This window comes from Apis laboriosa, unplaced genomic scaffold (assembly GCF_014066325.1).
Source record: "Apis laboriosa isolate Shangri-la unplaced genomic scaffold, ASM1406632v1 scaffold910_cov157, whole genome shotgun sequence".
Classification (NCBI taxonomy): domain Eukaryota; kingdom Metazoa; phylum Arthropoda; class Insecta; order Hymenoptera; family Apidae; genus Apis; species Apis laboriosa.
Window position 1 is genome coordinate 94,613 of NW_025224749.1, and position 18,426 is coordinate 113,038.

The window sequence follows — 18,426 nt, forward strand, 5'->3', positions numbered from 1 at the left end:
AAATATATTAGTTATATTTTTCTTTTCATTAAAATGTTAATCTTATTTATTATTTTTTATATTTCAGTTTTGATTTTCTATTTCTCATTTTTTAATTAATTATTTATTCCTTTATCATTATCTTTCTTACATTTTATCATAAACAAACTAATTTATCATATGCAACCTTTATAAAAGGTTTTAAGAATCTTTTTTAAGAATCTATTGTATTAAACAGATCATTGTCCAATTTTATTATTTCTTACATAATTTTTACTATTTCTTACATAATCATAATTTCTTTTTCATTATTCTTTTTCAATATCTACTTAGCCATTTTTTTTTTAAAATAAATACTTACCCAGATCAAGGAAATATTTCGTTTTTAAGAGAAATATTTAATATAAGCGTTTACAGTACAATATCTTCACTTTCTGTCACATTTTCTCATCATTAAAATATATAAACTCTAAAAATGCAAGATGTTAAAATATGTTATAAGTATTAAAATCGGTAAAAAGAAGAAAATAATTGGCAAACTTTTGATTCTTATAACTTCAAGGAAGAAGATCTATTCACATGATTCAAGTATAATATAGATATCTTCCTAAAGAGATCAAGTTCTCATTTGATTGTTGATCTTTTTTATTTGATTATTTTATCATTAAATTTAAAACATTGAATAAAATAATCATTATGCATCGCAGCATTTTTACAATACTGACATTCATTATCCGTTATAATTACAATTACACAATAAAATATAACAATATCTAACTTATTTCAACTTATATTAACATGATATTTTTGTCGTTTTTATTTAAGAACTACTAGTATTACTTGAAGATTGTATCTCTCTATTAATTTCATTAAAAGCATCGATCATAATGTTTCGTGTTTTTTCTAACAAACTATCAACATTGTCAATCGTTAACCCTTTCGTTGATATTTCTGGCAATGCTTTTATAATAACTCGACCTTGAAATAATCAATCGTCAATGAGTATTAATTTTTGAAGATTAAACAAAATGTTTAATATTTTGTACAAGAAAAAGGTACGTACCAGACTCAAACTTCTTTTCCCTCTTGGATAAGAAATAATAGGAAGAGAAGACAACTGGTACTATTGGTAATTGATTACGTATAGCAACGTGAAAAGCACCTTTCTTAAACGAATGTATCGTACCAGTACTGCGTCTGGTTCCTTCTGGATATATCCACAATTTAATCTGAAATGCAGAAGATTATTTTAAAAACAATTAATATATAATATATAACTATTCATTTACGTAACATTTTTGTACATAACATTTATTAAATTACATTGTGTTCTTTAATATAATCCGTGGCGTTATTAAGAACAATTCGAGCCGAATCTGAGTTCATCCTATCTATGAATATTAATCTACCAAGCCAAGCAGCTAAACCACATGGCCACAAATAGAAAATCTCTCGTTTCGCTATAGCTGTGCATTTATTCATTATTGGCCATATTTGATACATTCCCAAGAAATCTAAAAGACTTTGATGATTTGATACTATTATGTATGTTCTGTCTTGTTCCAATATTTCTCTTCCTCTTAATTCCCAACTTACTCCGATGATTTTAGTAATAGGAGCTACTACCATTGCTAGTAATCTAAAATTATATTACACATTATGATATATATTTATAAATAAACTTATATTAATACGAAATTTAATACAATAATTATATATAGCATAATTAATATATTCGTAAGATATCTTAAAAGAATCGATTCTAAACATAAAATAAAAATTTCGATTAAATACACATATATAACATAATTTATTTATGTTATAATCAAATTATAAGCAAGTTTAAATTTATATTAAATAAAATGAGATGGAGATAGTGTTATTCTATCATACTTTTCATTCAACTTCATGCAATACAAACTTTTTGAATTATTACTTAACAAACAAATAACTTGAAAATTTTTCTACATTAATTTTTGTTTTTGTTTTAGTCTTTGGAATCGATTCTTTAAAGATCATATTGCAATCAATATATCTACAGTTTAATGAATTTGTTCTATAATAAAATAAAAATTGATAGATATTCAAACATTGGTGTAATAGAAAAAAAAAAAAATGACATGAAATATAGAAAAATATTCAAGGGAAAAAGTTTTATTCTCTAAAAAAATAGTAGATGATTACTAACCGTAAGTTTTTCACATTTCTTGGTCGAAATATAAAAATTGGAATTAAAAAAGCTGTAGATGTTCCTATATGTAGACTAAAGATGACATATTTGAAATAATAACGAAAAGTTCTGCTCGTTTTGTATAAGATGCACGACATTATAAGAATAATGGTAATAAAGATCATTCCGAAATAATTCATCATCATTTTTTATAGTCACAAAGATAGTCATGCACCAAAAGGTTATATTTCTTCTATATTACAGCACTAAAATCAATCACGCTTCTTTATACTTAACAATTTCACTTTTATAATCTCAACTGTGAGTAACAAATGTCTTTTTGACAAAAATCATACTAAATGTTAAATTATATTAATCACACCACTTAACTATCTTCTTTCACTATTTGATTTTTTTACTATTCTTCTTCTATTAAATATCTAACAATTTCTGTCTAGATATATACTTTTATTTATATATATTTTACTTAATATATCTTCAACGACCAATCATAATTGAGTTAAACTTTTTTATCATATGTAACAGACATAGGTTAGAGTTCAAATCGTAAAATCATGTTTAAAAATTGATACGACGATGGATTTTTTTTTTTTTTAATACGATTTTAACTAAAAAATTTAAGAATACGAATCATTCACGATTCGAGAAGTCGACACGTGAACAAAACAAATGGAAAACATACATTATACGCACAGTCGAATGTTAAAATTTATTATTTTTGTTTCACATCAGATTGAACAATTTCATAAAGAAATTTAAATACATATATAAATCACTTTATGTATTACAAATTGGTCGTTTATCAGTGACCTTTTATTTGCCAATAATCTCTCAAGATTCTTCTGAATATAGTTCAAAATGTATTACATTCAATGCAAGCGAATACTAAAAGAATTCTATTTATTAGAATGTGGAATGAGTTTATATACTTCGATATGGCCTTGCTTTGGAAATATGTATATCATAATTTTAAAAATCTCTTTTGTATTAGATAACTGCAACACAGATGGTTATTTGAATGGTCGTTAACTGAGTCACAAATAAATTGATCGTAATATCAAATCTTTTGTAAACAAGATTTATCGTATAAATAAAATATAATGAAATAACAATCGTTAACGAGGATTATTAAAAATGACATCTCTTATAAAATATTTAAAATTGGAAATCTATAAAATATGAAATAATGATGAAAGAGAAAAAGTATTAGCAGAATGATATCACAAATTGCCTAAAAATTCATACAAAATGCGATCGATTAGAACGAGTTTGACAATAAAGCTTGCTTATTTCGAATAATTGATCAATTTTTCAGAAGAAAAACATACATAAAATTAAAAAAAAATTACATACTCATCAGCATTTAATTTTTATTTCATTATATACAAATTTATCTTTTAGAATGTGAAAAATCATGAATCCATGAATATTTTAATAAATTCAGGAATATGAGAACAATCAGATCCAAAAAAGAAGCAAACATAAGTACATTCGAGATATATATTCATTTTTGTATTAATTAATTTTTCAAAATATAATAAAAAAAATATAAATGATCACGCTTCCAAATGTGAATTTTTCTCATTTCTATTATGATGCTAATGAGAAAAGATAAATAAATCAAGGAACGCCCATAAAGAATGGATCTTTATGAACTCGTAACTTCCTCAATATTTTTTCCCGCTAACTCTTTGTCTTGTAAATGCAACGTGCGTTATTTAACACATAATGAAGAAGTTTAGTTGTAATTTAAAATATACCGTATTGTTAAGACTATTATCTTCATTATCATTTAGTTATATAAAGTTCTAAGAATTCTGCTAAATTTTTTTTATTTATGAGATTCGAAAATCTACGCGAAATTCAACATGTGCCTTCCATAAACAAAATTGTCGTGTGCTAGATTTTTATAAAAATTATGAATTTATGAAATTTTTTTCATGAAACAATTAATTTCAACCTGACAAAATATAAAACTTTATTATGACAATATATTATCAAAAATTTTTCTTTCTTTAAAATCTAAAAAAATACTTTGATATTTATTGGAACTATTATTTTTTTTTACTTCAACAATCACGGTATTTCAACATTATCTAAAAATAATACAAGCAAAAAAAGTATTCCATGGACCTTAATTATATAATTTAATTATAAATTAAACTCAATTTATTATTTCAATTAAATTAAACACACGGTTTTTGAAACGAACAAAGAACTATCACGGAGTAATCTGTATCAAGAATTAATCCAAATTTATTTTATCATAACTAATCATCTGCAAAAATCAATATGTCGAAAAACTTCTGAACGATTCAAATTTACAATTTTTAAAATCAAACCAAATATATTATGAATATTAAACTTTTTATTTGCCAATAATATAAACACTTTTGCGACGAACCAATCATCTCATCAATCATCTCGAATTCTATTCAAACCAAAACCGATTCTAAAAAAAAAAAATCACAAAAAAATCGCGAGAATTTTCCTCTACCATGAAACGAGATTATCATCTTTTGCATAGCGATTTCTGTTGGCTTGCCTTCGTATACGTGACCATCTTGATAGGTGTGCAGCAGTTAACACGGGCAGAAACGGTGCAAAACGATACTTCTCATGAAATCACGACATCGATAAACCCTTAACGGTGCATCTGACAACACACAACGCGGAATTCCGGGCCGTAAGATTTTCAATTCGATTCGCTCGGCAAACTGGCAATCTAATCTTATATAGAACGCTTTTTGATTCGATGCTGTTGCTCGATACACGATTTTAACGAACACGCTCCCTTCAGGGATCCACATGAGAATAGTGTTTACGATTAGATTAATTGTTGTCAGTGTTGATAAACTTATCACGAATTTCAATGTATTTGGTCATGTTCAATGGTAACTCGATAACGTAATTAGCCTTGATGGACTTTGGTGTGATATTAGAAGAGAGCTTGAAGAAAATGATGTGATCTTTTAACAGACTTGAATCGATGTGATAGATTCAGGTCAGTGTTTTCCAAAAACTTGATCACTAGAGCTATTCTTTAATTCTTTTGGTATATAGAATATCGAGAACAAAATTTTCGATCTATTCATCCATGTGTCATGTGTTCATTTTGTGATGATTTTTAAATATGTTATAGAGACTGAGAATTTTAAGAAATATTTTTAAAAAATTTAAAAAAGACTGATTACGTAAAAAATATATTATATTACAGGAAAAAAATTGTTTTAAACCTTTAAATCTTTTATTTAAAAATCATAAATAAATAATCGTCAAGTTTACTTTGAAATTTTTCTTGAAATACTTGGTTGTATAAATTTTCTTAGAAATTATTCTTAGAAATTATGCTATATTAATGTTAATTAATATACTATTATTAAATTTGTATATTCGTGCTAAATATAATATATTATAAATATTATATATTATAAATATAATATATTATAAATTATAAATAGATTATAAATATAAAAAGATTATTATATGTTCAATTCTTACTTTTCTATTTGATATTAATCTAAGATATCAGATTTAATATAATATTACTGAAGATTAATTAATTAAAAATAATTTGAAAATTATCTAATATTTTGATTCTACTTCAATCTACAATGATTATAATTAAATATAACTCGTAATCAATTATATCGAAAATACTTACTATCTCTTTTCATTCCTTAACATTTCGAAACATTTTATAAAAATAATATCTTATTTTTATTGTCATTTTTCTCTGTCTCTATAAAATATCTAAATTTTAATCACCGTTTTGAAATATATATATAAATATAACTTTTTCAAAAAATATAGACAATATTATATAATATATATAATATTATGAATATAGACAATATTTTTTATTAGCAGTTAAATTATTAAATTATTAGCAGTTGATAAAATAAATTATTATTACCGGATAGAATATTTTAATTATGACATAACTTTAAACAAGAATAATTTTGCAAATTATTTTATTGAAAACAAAAAATCCGAAATCTAAGAATTTAAGAAATTTGATAATTAAGAACGAAAATTAAAAGATTCTGTGCTTTTCTCCATATAGATTAATAAACTGCAACGATTAATTTATATGTAACTAATATTAAAAAAAAAAAAGAAAAAGAGAAAAAAAGAATTACGTATTCCACATAATGATATTCCAGATAATGATATTCAGCTTGCGTCAGAGCTTGTTCTTCAAGGATTCGGTTCTCCATTTTTAAAGGCAACGACCTCACCGTACACACTGCCTTCTCCATCTTATGTGGCCATGAAGTTTCTATCGTATCCATGAACATGAAATTATTTTTCATTCTCGATCTATACTTAAATATCACATCAAGTCGCGTTGAATCAACCCAAGATCAGATGTTAAAGGCTATCAAGACGACCTTCAATGTTTTTTAAGCATAATATACTTCAAGAGATCAGTTACTAGTGATGGGACGAAGTATACTACGAGTAATAGAATACGAGAAAATGATATATTAAAACACAAAAAGTCCCATCATTAATTATTATATATATGTATACATATATAACTATATATCGATTAATAATATAAAATTTCAATTTATTTTTTCCACATATTATACGTTTATATAATATAAATTTATTTTTATATTATATATTTTAAAAAATAAATCGAATTTTAATATTTTAATATTACTTTGATCGATCGAAAAGTATATTTACTTAAAAAATAGCAAAGAATGCAAAGAAATAATATTATAATTACTCGAGTAATCTTTCTCATTTAAAATGAATGATTCCGAAACATGTTCTTCAAACGTTTCTTTTTTCACGTATCAACATCGATGATTCGATTCTATGATAAATCTTGCGTAGCAACGAACCATGACGTTGGATTGGTCTATTAACCGAGCCTTGAAGTACACTTGTTCCTTTTTTTCTTTTTCTGTTTACTTCGATTATGTATGCCAACGCATGCATAAATTTTATTTTCTTGGAATGTGCTCTTAATCTGATCATCACATTTTTCTGATTTCTTATAGAAGAATCATGATTGTAACGGGTGAATGTATCTTGAAACATCGTTTATCGAAACTTGTATGAATAAAAAATAGTAAATCCGAATGTATGAAGTATCTTCAGATAAGGTTTTATTAATTCTGAACTTGCAAAATCATTTTAGTTTCTTAATTAGAACACTGTATTATATAAGTATTTAGGATGAATAAAAATGAATAAAATAAAATATATTATTTTTTTTTTCTTCTTAAATCTTTATGATGTAAATTGTAAAATATATATATTTAATAAATGATTTAATCATGTTGCTTATATAACATGAAATTATTAGAAAATGTGTAACAATACAATAATTAAAAATAACAATGAAATATTTGAAAATTTTACATAATATCTTAAATTGTATAGCAATTGAACCAATTGCAAATAAAAATTTTAAAATTATATTCGATTTTAAATTCGACGAGCCATTGAACGAAGTGATATACTAAATTCTCTGTTCAGTCTCACCTGCTGTGCTCAACTTTGGAACTTTCTTCCTTTTCCTTCTTTTTTTTTTTTTTTTTTTTAGCATTCCTCCTCGATGTCAGTACCGTTACTGGTATTATTGTACACCTGATTAAATTTATTACGCATTCCGATTATTTGAATCGTTGAATAAAGATGATTATCGAACAATAAATATATGCTCGATTCAAAAGAATATACATAAGTAATGAAGATTGCATTTTCATCATAACATTTTCACTTAATTAAATATAAATTAAACTTATAGCGAAACATTACAGTTTACGTCACGAACATTGCTGCAAAGATTGTTGCAAGACTAGAATAAATTCATGTAATACATATAAATTGAAAAATATAATTCATCGTCCAAAAATTTGGAAAACAATAAGGAATAAAAATATCAAATTTATTTTTTATCAATCAAAGCTCGTAGAATAATAATAATTATCCTATGAAAATTTTTGGAATCGAAGATAAATCGAATTTACAATCGTAGAATAAAACTCTGTTTCAATAAAATTTTCTTTATTGATGAATAAATAGCTTTCGTTAATCTTTTTTTTTTTTTCTATCATTTATAGAACGATTATTATTTACCACAACGATCAACGACATGGTCCAGGATTTCGCCACAACAAATGAAAAAACAAAGGGGGAATACAACGTGGAAAGTCGGCAGCGCAATGTTAATTATCTCCGCTATGCTAGTATTAATCGCGGTCTTTGCAATTGCAGGACTTGCATTATGGATGGGAGGTATGTTCATAACTTATATTTTAACAATAAATATTTTATAATATATAAGAAATAATTAAATAGATTAAAATATATTTCTAAAGAAAAGATGAATTTTGTTTCAGCTCTTCGAACAGATTCAAAAAATGGTAAGCATTACATTTTATTATTTTATAAATTTAAAATAAAATGCAATATTGTATAATGAAATATAAATTTTGAATATTTAATTACAATTATATCTAAAATTGTATTTTATATTATTTATAAGATATTTTATTTACACAATTAATAAGATTTATAGTATATTAGAACATACAAAAACTTTATACAATATATTCTGTAAAAATAGGAGAAAAAAAAATATTATACATACATTTATATGTTTCATTAAAAATTTATAACAAAAATACGAAATGACAATAGATTATTTTTTGTTGAATAAAAATAAATCATTAGTTTAACATTATTAATGAATAATATAAGCTACATTATTTACATAATTTTTCAACAAATTTTTTTATATTTTTTATCTTTTATTTACTTATATTTTATGCAAATATATTCCAAAAAAATTTATTGCTTATGTATAGATTTCCTTACAATATTTCTTTAGTTTCGATTAAAAATTCACTTTTTATTCATCTTAGAAAATAATAAATATAAAAAAAAAATTCGTAAATGATTAATTTCTTAAGTTTTATCAATAAATCGATAACATATACCTTTTACTAAACGTAATAAAAAATCAATCATTTCGTATTTAAGCGTGTAATTTTTTTGTTATAATTTTTTAATGAAGCATTTACAAACTTATGATTAATTCTTTTTTTTATCTTTTTCTTTTTTTTATCTTTACAATAAAGTTTCACAGAAAAAACTGGAACTGAGATTTTATATAAATATAAATTATATTATCATTAAACATAAATTTATTACAAAATTTTAAATAATAAAATAGATTTTTGAATATCGATAATATTAGTTGAAATAATATTTTTAGCGATCGTTGGATTCTCCTGCAGTTTCAGGGTGGCTAAGGGTGAAAAGTATAATCCAATGTTGAAATTAAATACCAGTATGGTATTCCGCGAAAAGGAACGCAAATATAAAAATATAGTAAGTGTATTGATTACTATAATAATTTAAAAATTTAAAATAGAAATAATAAAATTGGAATAAAAAAAATAAACAAAGCACAGTGACAAATTATTTAATATACGTTCAAATTTTTTTTCGATTTAAAAATTAATGAATAAATTGATTAACAAATTAACTGATATATTTCCAGTTCGAACTGTTATTTAGAAGAAGCGTGTTGGGCACCGCTTACAAGCAAACGATCATAGACAAATTTGAAAACGGTATATTAAAGGTATTCTTCAGGATATATTTAAACAGAAGAAAAATACCACGATCGATCACGAATATCGAGGATACGATCGAAGACATTATCGTGAAAGAGACGTATTCATCGTCTTCTTTATTCAAAGACATGGAACTGGACCTCGCTAGTATATCAATAAAAAGTGAGCATAATTTTTTTTTAACAAAAATCATATTCTCTGATAGATTAAATGTTTTTAAATTAAAAATTTTAAAAAACTTTTAAAAAAAATAATATATATCCACTACAATTATTCTCCAATTATTAATTTATAATTAATTTCCAATTATTTCTAGGAATAAACCAAGAAGTGCCAGGAAATCAGAAGCAAACTCAACAAAAGAGCGCGATGATCACAAAGAACGGTCTTCTTCGACCAAACAGGAATAGTTCGTTGATCACCAGCTCGAAACCAAAATCTAAACCGACCAAGATCGAGTCCATCGAGCCTGACATCGATTTTACCAACATACCAACCATCCAAGGAACCTACAAAGCCGAAAAAGTGAACGTCACGAACAAAACGAATTCCACTCAAGAAACTGCGAAAGCTCAATCCGATACGAAGAATAATACCAAAGTATCATTATTACCTACTCAGGAACAAAGTACGAACAAATCGATTATCATGAAAAACAGCACTGAGACGAGTCAAACCGTGACGCAAACTGTGACCAACAAAATGAACGAAAAACTTAATTATACCGTGCACGATGAATCGTTTAGCAACGTTCATTCACAATCTTCTAAGAAAATCACCACGTCCACCACCGCTTCCACGATCAAGACGGAAGACCAAGACGTCTTCAAAGATTTTCGCAATCCTGATTTCGAAACTTCGCCGTGGAAACCTATCATACCTGGATATATCAATACGGAGTTAAAATTATTGCCGGACAACGTTGAAAAGACAAATTACAAAACTGAAACAAATTACAAAACTGAAACGAATTACAAGGTAAATTATACTAACGCCAATGTCGGAGACGTGGTTTCCGACACGTCCATAAAGATGACACCCCAGTACAGTGTCCAAGGGGAAATCCCTGAAATACCGACCAAACCTTCCGAACCATTGGGAATATTAAATTCGTACGCGGACGTTCCCGGGATGAGCACATTCGACATCAGAGACACCGATTTTCCACGAGACAGGATCGTCCCTCAAGAAATGGTGAATTTCAGAGTGAATGGAAAATTTAAGAACAAAATTCCAGGATTGTTAGAGGATGGACAGATGTTCACGGAATCGTCGCCAATCGAATTGGACGACAAGAGGCCGGATATAGAGGTTTCCGGCCAATTGCCATCCGAAACTTACGACGTCAAACTTCGAACGTCCTCCAAACCTTTTGGATTTTCTTCTTCTCAACCTTTGGAATTTTCTTCCACGAAACCTCACCCGTCCACGAACGAAAATGAAACCGGTTGGAGAGTTGCTGGCTCATTAATCGCAGATACTAGATACGAAGAATCCATTAAGCAAGATGACGCTGTTAAGGAGCCTAACGATTCTATTAAGACGAATAAAAAGAAGATGGATCAAAGTAGCGCGAAGGATAAAGAAAGCTCGGATAATCTTTTACTTTCGGTCATCTCTAGTACTCAAAAATGGCCGGTTCAATTCGATTACGAGGAATCGACGACGAAAGTGTCGGGTGTGGGGGTTGCGGAGCCGGTTCCGGATGTGGACGTTGAATTGGAACCGAGAAATCGGTATACGGAGGTCCAGGCCATGGACAAACAGCAGAATAACGCTTTGAAGGATAGAAAAGTTGACAAAAACGGGCAGGAGCCGATATATACGAGCTATAAGACTCCCGATTTGAATGGAGGTGGGATGAGGCCGAGTTTAATAGAGAGTTCCGGCACTCTGAAACCATTCAGGCACACGATACCAGTGGACAAAATTACATCTGTCGTTGATTACAGTAAGAGAGACGAAGAGGGATCGTTAAAGCAAGAAATAAACACTGTGACGGATAGCATAATAAATCAAGAAGAGAGATTCACCGAGGCTAGCCAATTAAGCGTAAACTCAAGTAAAGGAAATAACAAGGAGACGATTAAGATTCTTCCAGAAAATTTGAAGGAAATCATAGAATTGGAAACTTTCAAGAAGACGAGCAACGATTCCGAAACGGTTTCTACGAAGAATTCGAGGATCGAGGAACACGGAGGGACGCGTCCAATCGAATTAAATACGGAGAGTATAATAGACGATGAAAAGTTTCTCAAGTTAAGCACCACGGAAGTTTATTCGGAGATGATACATCCGTTGTACAATAACGTTGATAAATTAGTCGTAAGAAACGAAGGAAATAAAGAGAGATTAACGTCCAACATTTCGAGGAATTCCACCTTCATCGAGATCGACACGTTGAAGCACACGCCAGGGGAGGACGAAGAGGACGATTCCTCCAAATCATCGACGAAAAAGGAAGGACTTTTCAATGGAACCGTGAATCGACCGTACAATTCCCTCGAGACAAGAAAGAAGATTTATAACGACACTTTGAAAGCTTACGTGGTGGAGAATTTAGTTACTCTTGCGCCTGCCAAGAGCAACACAGGAATCGGCAGGCCCGTAAGGCCAAGACCTAAGATCGATCACACCACTTCAGACGATTCTGAACTTCTGGACCGATTGTTTCGCGTACCTAGCCGTGACAGGAACACGACGAAACGCAATTCGTCCAACGGTCGAGACACCATCGCCTTTCAATCAACGACGAACAACGAGGGGAAAGACTCGAATAAGGAACATCCTAAGATAGAACAAATCGTGGAAGTGGTGACATCGATCAGCACCAAAGTGTCCTCGAATTTTAAAGGAAACCCTATCGTATTGAAGTTCGTCGTTACCAATTCGACCTCCCTTCCAGTTATACATTCGGAATTGCATGGAGAACAAGTGTCGTCTTCTCAGATATCAGTGCCTGAACAATTCTCCGTATTGGAGAAGAATAATAAGGAAGAAAATCGATCGTTCGGAGATAGAGTATCGAACAAGACGCCATCTTTAACGTCGGATAGAAAAATATCAACGATCGAAGAGAATAGATCTCTTTTGGAGAGATTGAAGCAATTCGCGGATATTGGAGCGGAAAATGAGCCTGTAAAGGGGAAAGATAATTCCAAATCTCATGGGAATGTCTCGAATATCGAGCAGGAAGATCATCGGCCATTGCCCGATTTCGAGAAGTTGAAACAGATCGCAGATATCGCGACAGGGAACGAAACTTTGATGAATTCTAGCGCGGGATTTACGATGACTCGTGATGGTGTCGAAATATTAACGAAAATCTTGAATAAAATGGAGGATCGTACCGATAAAATGATTTCCAGCACCGAAGAAAATTTAGAAGCTGGTAATTTTATTTTCTGATTTTAAATCACTAACAATGTTGGACGTTTGGTTGATGATTAATTATTTATCATCAATTAAACACGATGGAATTAATTTCAAGGAAAAAATGTCAACCGATAATGATAATTACGGTGAATATATAAGATGAAATAAACATTCGAAATTAATTCTAATATACATTTATAATACCAGTTTCTTTTAATATCCAATATGTTAATGATTAATATTGCGTCAATTTATATCTTGTATTTACAATTCTTTTTCTTCGCTTAATTTACAAGTTGAACTCTAGTTTTTAATATTTTTAATCCCAAACATATTCATATCTTTTTTTTAATCATAAATATTTACCTGTATAATTAACTTATGGATTGGAATTGTGGAGAGTATCGAAGAATTTAAATTACTTTATTTACATTTCTCAATGTTTCATTATTGAGTTGTTGGCGATTTTATTCGTGATTTAAGATTCTCAAGAAATATCACACGTTTTTTCAGATCATTGTTCCGGTTTCCAATGCAGAGATGGGAAATGCCTGTCTTCTAGCGGTAGATGTAACATGTTAGGTGAATGCTCGAATTCAGAGGACGAAATGAATTGTACGTGCGCCGACTTTTTAAAGGCGCAACTCTTACATCAAAAGATTTGTGACGGCGTGGCAGATTGTTGGGATTATTCGGACGAAACCGATTGCGGTACTTATCGATCGTTTATAAATAAAATATAAACCGTGAATATTGCAAAATGCAAGTTTTTTTGTTCACGATCTTGAAGTCAAAACACTTATATGACGGATTAAAAAAGAATGGCAGAATAAAAACCTATATAAAAATTGGATTTTAATAAATTTAAAATGAATATACGTATGTAAAAAGAAATATTTCGATATCAATCATTTTAAATAAACGATGCGAAATTACTAATCGCTACTTCGAGGGCTTGTTAAAAATTTATATTCTCAATTTTAATTTGTTTAATCGTTAGATTGGTGCGAAGAGGGACAATTCGTTTGCGGCAACAGTCGAACCTGCATAAACCAAGACAAAGTTTGCAACGGTTATACAGACTGTCCAGGTGGGGAGGACGAGAAAAAATGCGCGGCGCTGATAGAAGACGATTCAACGTTAAATTACGAAGAAACGAGTATCTTTGCTAAGGACGATAATAATCCAGGGACCATCGTAACCAAAGATGAACATCCATCATCTCAAGGACATCTCTCAGAAATAGAATCCACAACTGACAAGGACATCCTCCTTTACGATCAAGAAGCGGTGGAATCCTCCATTTTAGAGTCAACCACTTTACACGCCTCGTTCCAAGATGATATTCGATTAGAAAAAATTATAAGCACCAAGGATGAATCGATGATGAAAGAGAATACGTTTCTTAATAATCGTGAACGTGTTAACGGTAGTACGATCCTCGTCTCCGGAAGGGAAATATCGTCGAACGCGAAGAACATCTTGCCGCATGGAAACTCGATCCATTTGAACGCGAAAAACGCATCGATGATAAATTTGAAAAAGGAAATCAATAATTACAATGAAAAAGGTTACTTGAATATCAGGAAGAATGGGAAATGGGGGAAATTGTGTCTGAATGGAATGGACCATCTCTTGCAAGAAAGACAAACTGCTTGGACTATCGAAGATCTCGGCAGAGCTGTTTGTAAAGCGATTACGTATCAGTAAGTATTCATAATAATTCTTATACATCTTGCCAAAGTATTCTTTTTTCGCTACGTTTGTAGCTAAAAAAAATTTTGTTCCATATAATATAAATAAATAATTATCATTCAACAATTGTAATTCTGATAATTTTTAGAATTCTAACATTCTATATCCTTTAAGACTATGTAAAAAAGAATCTATTTTTTTTTTTTTAAAAGTTTATACCTTTTTGTTTTATTTAAATATATATAGTGTTGTATTTAAATAAAACAATTCTTCAAATTGATACATTGATAATGAAAAATGCAATAAATATATTATCGATATTTAAACATTTTTCAGAGATTACGAATCCGTGGAAAAAGTGTTGGACGAAAATCCAACACCTGGAAGATCGTATTATACACTCTCCTATAACGAGAAACCTGTCGATAAAAGGATCTTGACTTTCAAACCTTCGAAATGCCCGAGTGGCGAGGTCCTCAGGGTCAAGTGCAAGAACCTTGAATGTGGTATAAGAACGCAGGCGCCATCGCAAGCCAGGTACACATTCACTGAACCAGTTTCTCATAATTACACGTTGGTCGGATCACTTGCAAAACTATCTGTATACAAATGCAGCCGAGTATAATGACCTTTGTACACCACCATGATAACAATATATCGATCGTAAAAAAATTTACGAATAATCTGCATAAAATTAAAATTATCCTGATCTTTATCGTTCGAAATAAATAACTATACCGTGATACAATCATAAATTTTTATCGGAACACGAGAAATATTACATTAAGTCAAAACTTGGCAAACTTAACCACTTTTTCTTTTTCTGATGATATAATGACGAATCAAATTATCAATGATAGTTTAAAATCATTGATAATTTAAAGCTAATGATTATTGCGGAAAAAACCGGTTCGTGTATAATCGAAAATAATTGGACTTATCCTCCTTTTGTTTTCATAATTATAAACGAAATAGTAAATTCCGTTTTTTATTCAATTTAAATAAATGATTGAGGTATTCTTGAATTATGTATTATCTTTAGAAAATATTTTACTTAAGCTTGAGAATTAAACGCGTTGGTGGAAAACGCTTCTGAAATCTTGTGAATAAATAATATTCAAATTTAAACATTGAATATAATGGAAATCATTTGTATAAAATGAAATTTTAAATAAGTTAGGAATAATTGAGAAAAAATATATAAACGTGTTTGTAGTTTTAAAATACAAATTGCAATAAAAGCTGCTGAATGTGCATACTCGTTTAAGATGTATACATTGAAACAGGTCGAATGTTTCACGACGTTCCAGGATAGTTGGCGGTGGTAGCTCTTCAGCTGGAAGTTGGCCATGGCAAGTTGCTCTGTACAAAGAAGGTGATTATCAATGTGGAGGAGCTCTCATCAATGAAAAATGGATTTTATCCGCAGCACATTGTTTTTACCAGTGAGTAAATAAATAATAACAATGTATTACGAAAATAAAAAAAGATATAAATTAAATAATATAAAACTTAAATAAAATAAATATTATCTTTTTTATTATTCTTATTTATTATTAATATTATTATTATACTTACTCGAATATGTATCTTCTTGTACAACTTTTATTAGAGAATATCAATAGAGAAGAATCAGTATTATAACTTTTCTCTCTTTAATCTGAAAATAAAATATTCATATATCATATTAGTTCCTAAAAGACGTGTCAGAATGGATAGAAGAGAAGACAGAATTTAAAAATTGAAAAATAACAATCAAGTAGCTAACTATTTCAACATCTCTCGCAGTGCTCAAGACGAATATTGGGTGGCGAGAATCGGAGCTACTCGCAGAGGAAGCTTTCCAAGTCCGTACGAGCAAGTATTACGTTTGGATCACATATCTCTGCATCCTGATTACATCGACAATGGATTTATAAACGATATAGCGATGTTGAGACTCGAAGAACCAGTAACCTTCAGCGACTACGTTCGACCTGTATGTCTTCCACAATCAGAGCCGAAAAGTGGTACTATGTGCACTGTTACGGGTTGGGGACAATTATTCGAAATAGGAAGAATATTCCGTAAATATAATTATTTGTTGGATATTTAGAATATTTATAAAAATATATGGATTAATAAAATATTTTTTTGAACAGCGGATACCCTGCAAGAAGTGCAACTTCCTGTGATCTCGACGGAAGAGTGTCGAAGGAAAACATTATTCATTCCATTATACAGAATCACACCAGGAATGCTTTGTGCTGGATTGAAAGATGGCGGAAGAGATGCTTGTTTGGGAGACAGTGGTGGGCCTTTGGTTTGTTCAGGATCAGACAACAAATACACTCTTCACGGTAAGAATTTTTATATCTAATATAAAGTCATTAATAATATATCAAATTACAAATTATCACGGTTAAATATTGATTTATCGTTTTAATGAGATTGTTAAAAAGTAAATCACTGTTTATTTCAAAAATTAAACGAAACAATTAAATCTACAAGTATCAAATCTTCTACACGCAATAGAATAGAATAGGTAATAGAACAGAATAGAATAGGTAATAGAATAGAATAGAAGAATAAAATAGAATAGGTAAATAGAGGATATTTATACTATCATAGAATACAGGACAGAAATACGCACAATTACAATATTGTACTGCATGTTTTAGCAATATTTTATAAAATTTAGAAAAATGAAAGAATGAATTCGATAACAAATTTTCGATAATATCGTTTCTTGATAAAATATTTAAAAATTCCTTCTAATTTCCTTCGAGTTATACTTTCAATTGCCTAGAGATATATTTTAAAGTTGAAAATATAAGAGCTATATTTTTTACAATGAAAGATTAGGATAAAATTATATTGCAATTTTGTAAGAAAATTGATAAAAATATATATTTTAAATAATATCTCATACTTCGTGATGATCGAAAGCAAAAAAATACACAAAAACAACAAATAGTAGGAAAAAGACAGACAAGTAAAAATTTCAAATTTAATACCATCTATAGTGTCATCTATATATAAAATTAACATAAATAAGGTGAGATAATTAATAATAGAAGAAAAATAGAAAAGTAACAATAGACATTATCACCATATTTCCATCATCAAAACCATTTCTCTAAATACACAATAGATCAAGAATTAAGGATCAACGCCATTTTATGATTCTATAAATTTTATACAACAAATAGAATAAAATAGAATACAATACAAAGTAAAAACAAGAAGAGCAACAACAACAAACAAAAAACAAAGATAAAAATAGGATACAAATTTGGAAATCAGCGCCAACTTCACAGAATTAGAAAAAAGTACAACGATATACAGACGAGATAGATTAACTCGATATCTTATGGGACTACTTTCCATATGTTCTGAAATACAAACCTAAAGAGATCAATGCTATGCCATCTAACGTACCGTATTTTAATTACGAAATTTAATTACGAAATTAATTACTAATATTACTATGAAATTAATTACTAATATTATTATTCAAAGATACAAAGAAAAAAAAATCTTAAACTTTATAATATTCAAGAATGAAACGAGAATATTATTCATTTTAAAAAATAAAAA

The 18,426-nt window shown here is 28.8% G+C and overlaps 2 protein-coding genes across 7 annotated transcripts in view; one reads left to right on the forward strand and one right to left on the reverse strand.

Moving 5' to 3' along the window:
• Positions 1-17,631, forward strand: part of LOC122719610 — a 50,766-nt gene extending 33,135 nt beyond the window's left edge. The window contains exons 2-12 of the mRNA XM_043945560.1: positions 8,257-8,431; positions 8,536-8,559; positions 9,414-9,529; positions 9,702-9,939; positions 10,094-13,168; positions 13,666-13,863; positions 14,153-14,858; positions 15,184-15,384; positions 16,158-16,292; positions 16,636-16,913; positions 16,989-17,631. Of these exons, the coding sequence (XP_043801495.1) occupies positions 8,257-8,431; positions 8,536-8,559; positions 9,414-9,529; positions 9,702-9,939; positions 10,094-13,168; positions 13,666-13,863; positions 14,153-14,858; positions 15,184-15,384; positions 16,158-16,292; positions 16,636-16,913; positions 16,989-17,206 (5,364 nt within the window). The 3' untranslated portion in view covers positions 17,207-17,631. The remainder of the gene's footprint in view (positions 1-8,256; positions 8,432-8,535; positions 8,560-9,413; positions 9,530-9,701; positions 9,940-10,093; positions 13,169-13,665; positions 13,864-14,152; positions 14,859-15,183; positions 15,385-16,157; positions 16,293-16,635; positions 16,914-16,988) is intronic.
• On the reverse strand, positions 109-16,772 carry LOC122719611 (1-acyl-sn-glycerol-3-phosphate acyltransferase alpha-like). 6 transcript variants are annotated; one of them, XR_006347653.1, is made up of 7 exons: positions 16,426-16,772; positions 16,107-16,209; positions 2,168-2,778; positions 1,303-1,618; positions 1,043-1,208; positions 341-957; positions 109-201 (listed from the first exon to the last, which is right to left on the reverse strand). XR_006347653.1 is itself a non-coding variant. In XM_043945561.1 (6 exons), exons 3-6 carry the CDS (start codon positions 2,353-2,355, stop codon positions 800-802), a joined length of 828 nt encoding a protein of 275 aa, XP_043801496.1. In that variant the 5' UTR covers positions 2,356-2,778; positions 16,107-16,209; positions 16,426-16,772; the 3' UTR covers positions 115-799. The 6 variants fall into 6 exon arrangements, 5 of the variants coding, with proteins under 5 accessions (XP_043801496.1, XP_043801500.1, XP_043801499.1 ...); XM_043945561.1 differs by having other exon boundaries at positions 115-957; XM_043945565.1 differs by lacking the exon at positions 2,168-2,778 and having other exon boundaries at positions 115-957.
• Positions 17,632-18,426: the final 795 nt, after the last annotated feature.

Excerpts from the sequence above, each read along its gene's own strand:
- LOC122719611 (XM_043945561.1), bottom strand. The coding sequence starts at position 2,355 with ATGATGATGAATTATTTCGGAATGATCTTTATTACCATTATTCTTATA. Across the intron at positions 1,619-2,167 it reads AGAAATGTGAAAAACTTACG|ATTACTAGCAATGGTAGTAG; the intron begins GTTAGTAATCAT and ends ATATAATTTTAG. Across the intron at positions 1,209-1,302 it reads ATTATATTAAAGAACACAAT|ATTAAATTGTGGATATATCC; the intron begins GTAATTTAATAA and ends TCTGCATTTCAG.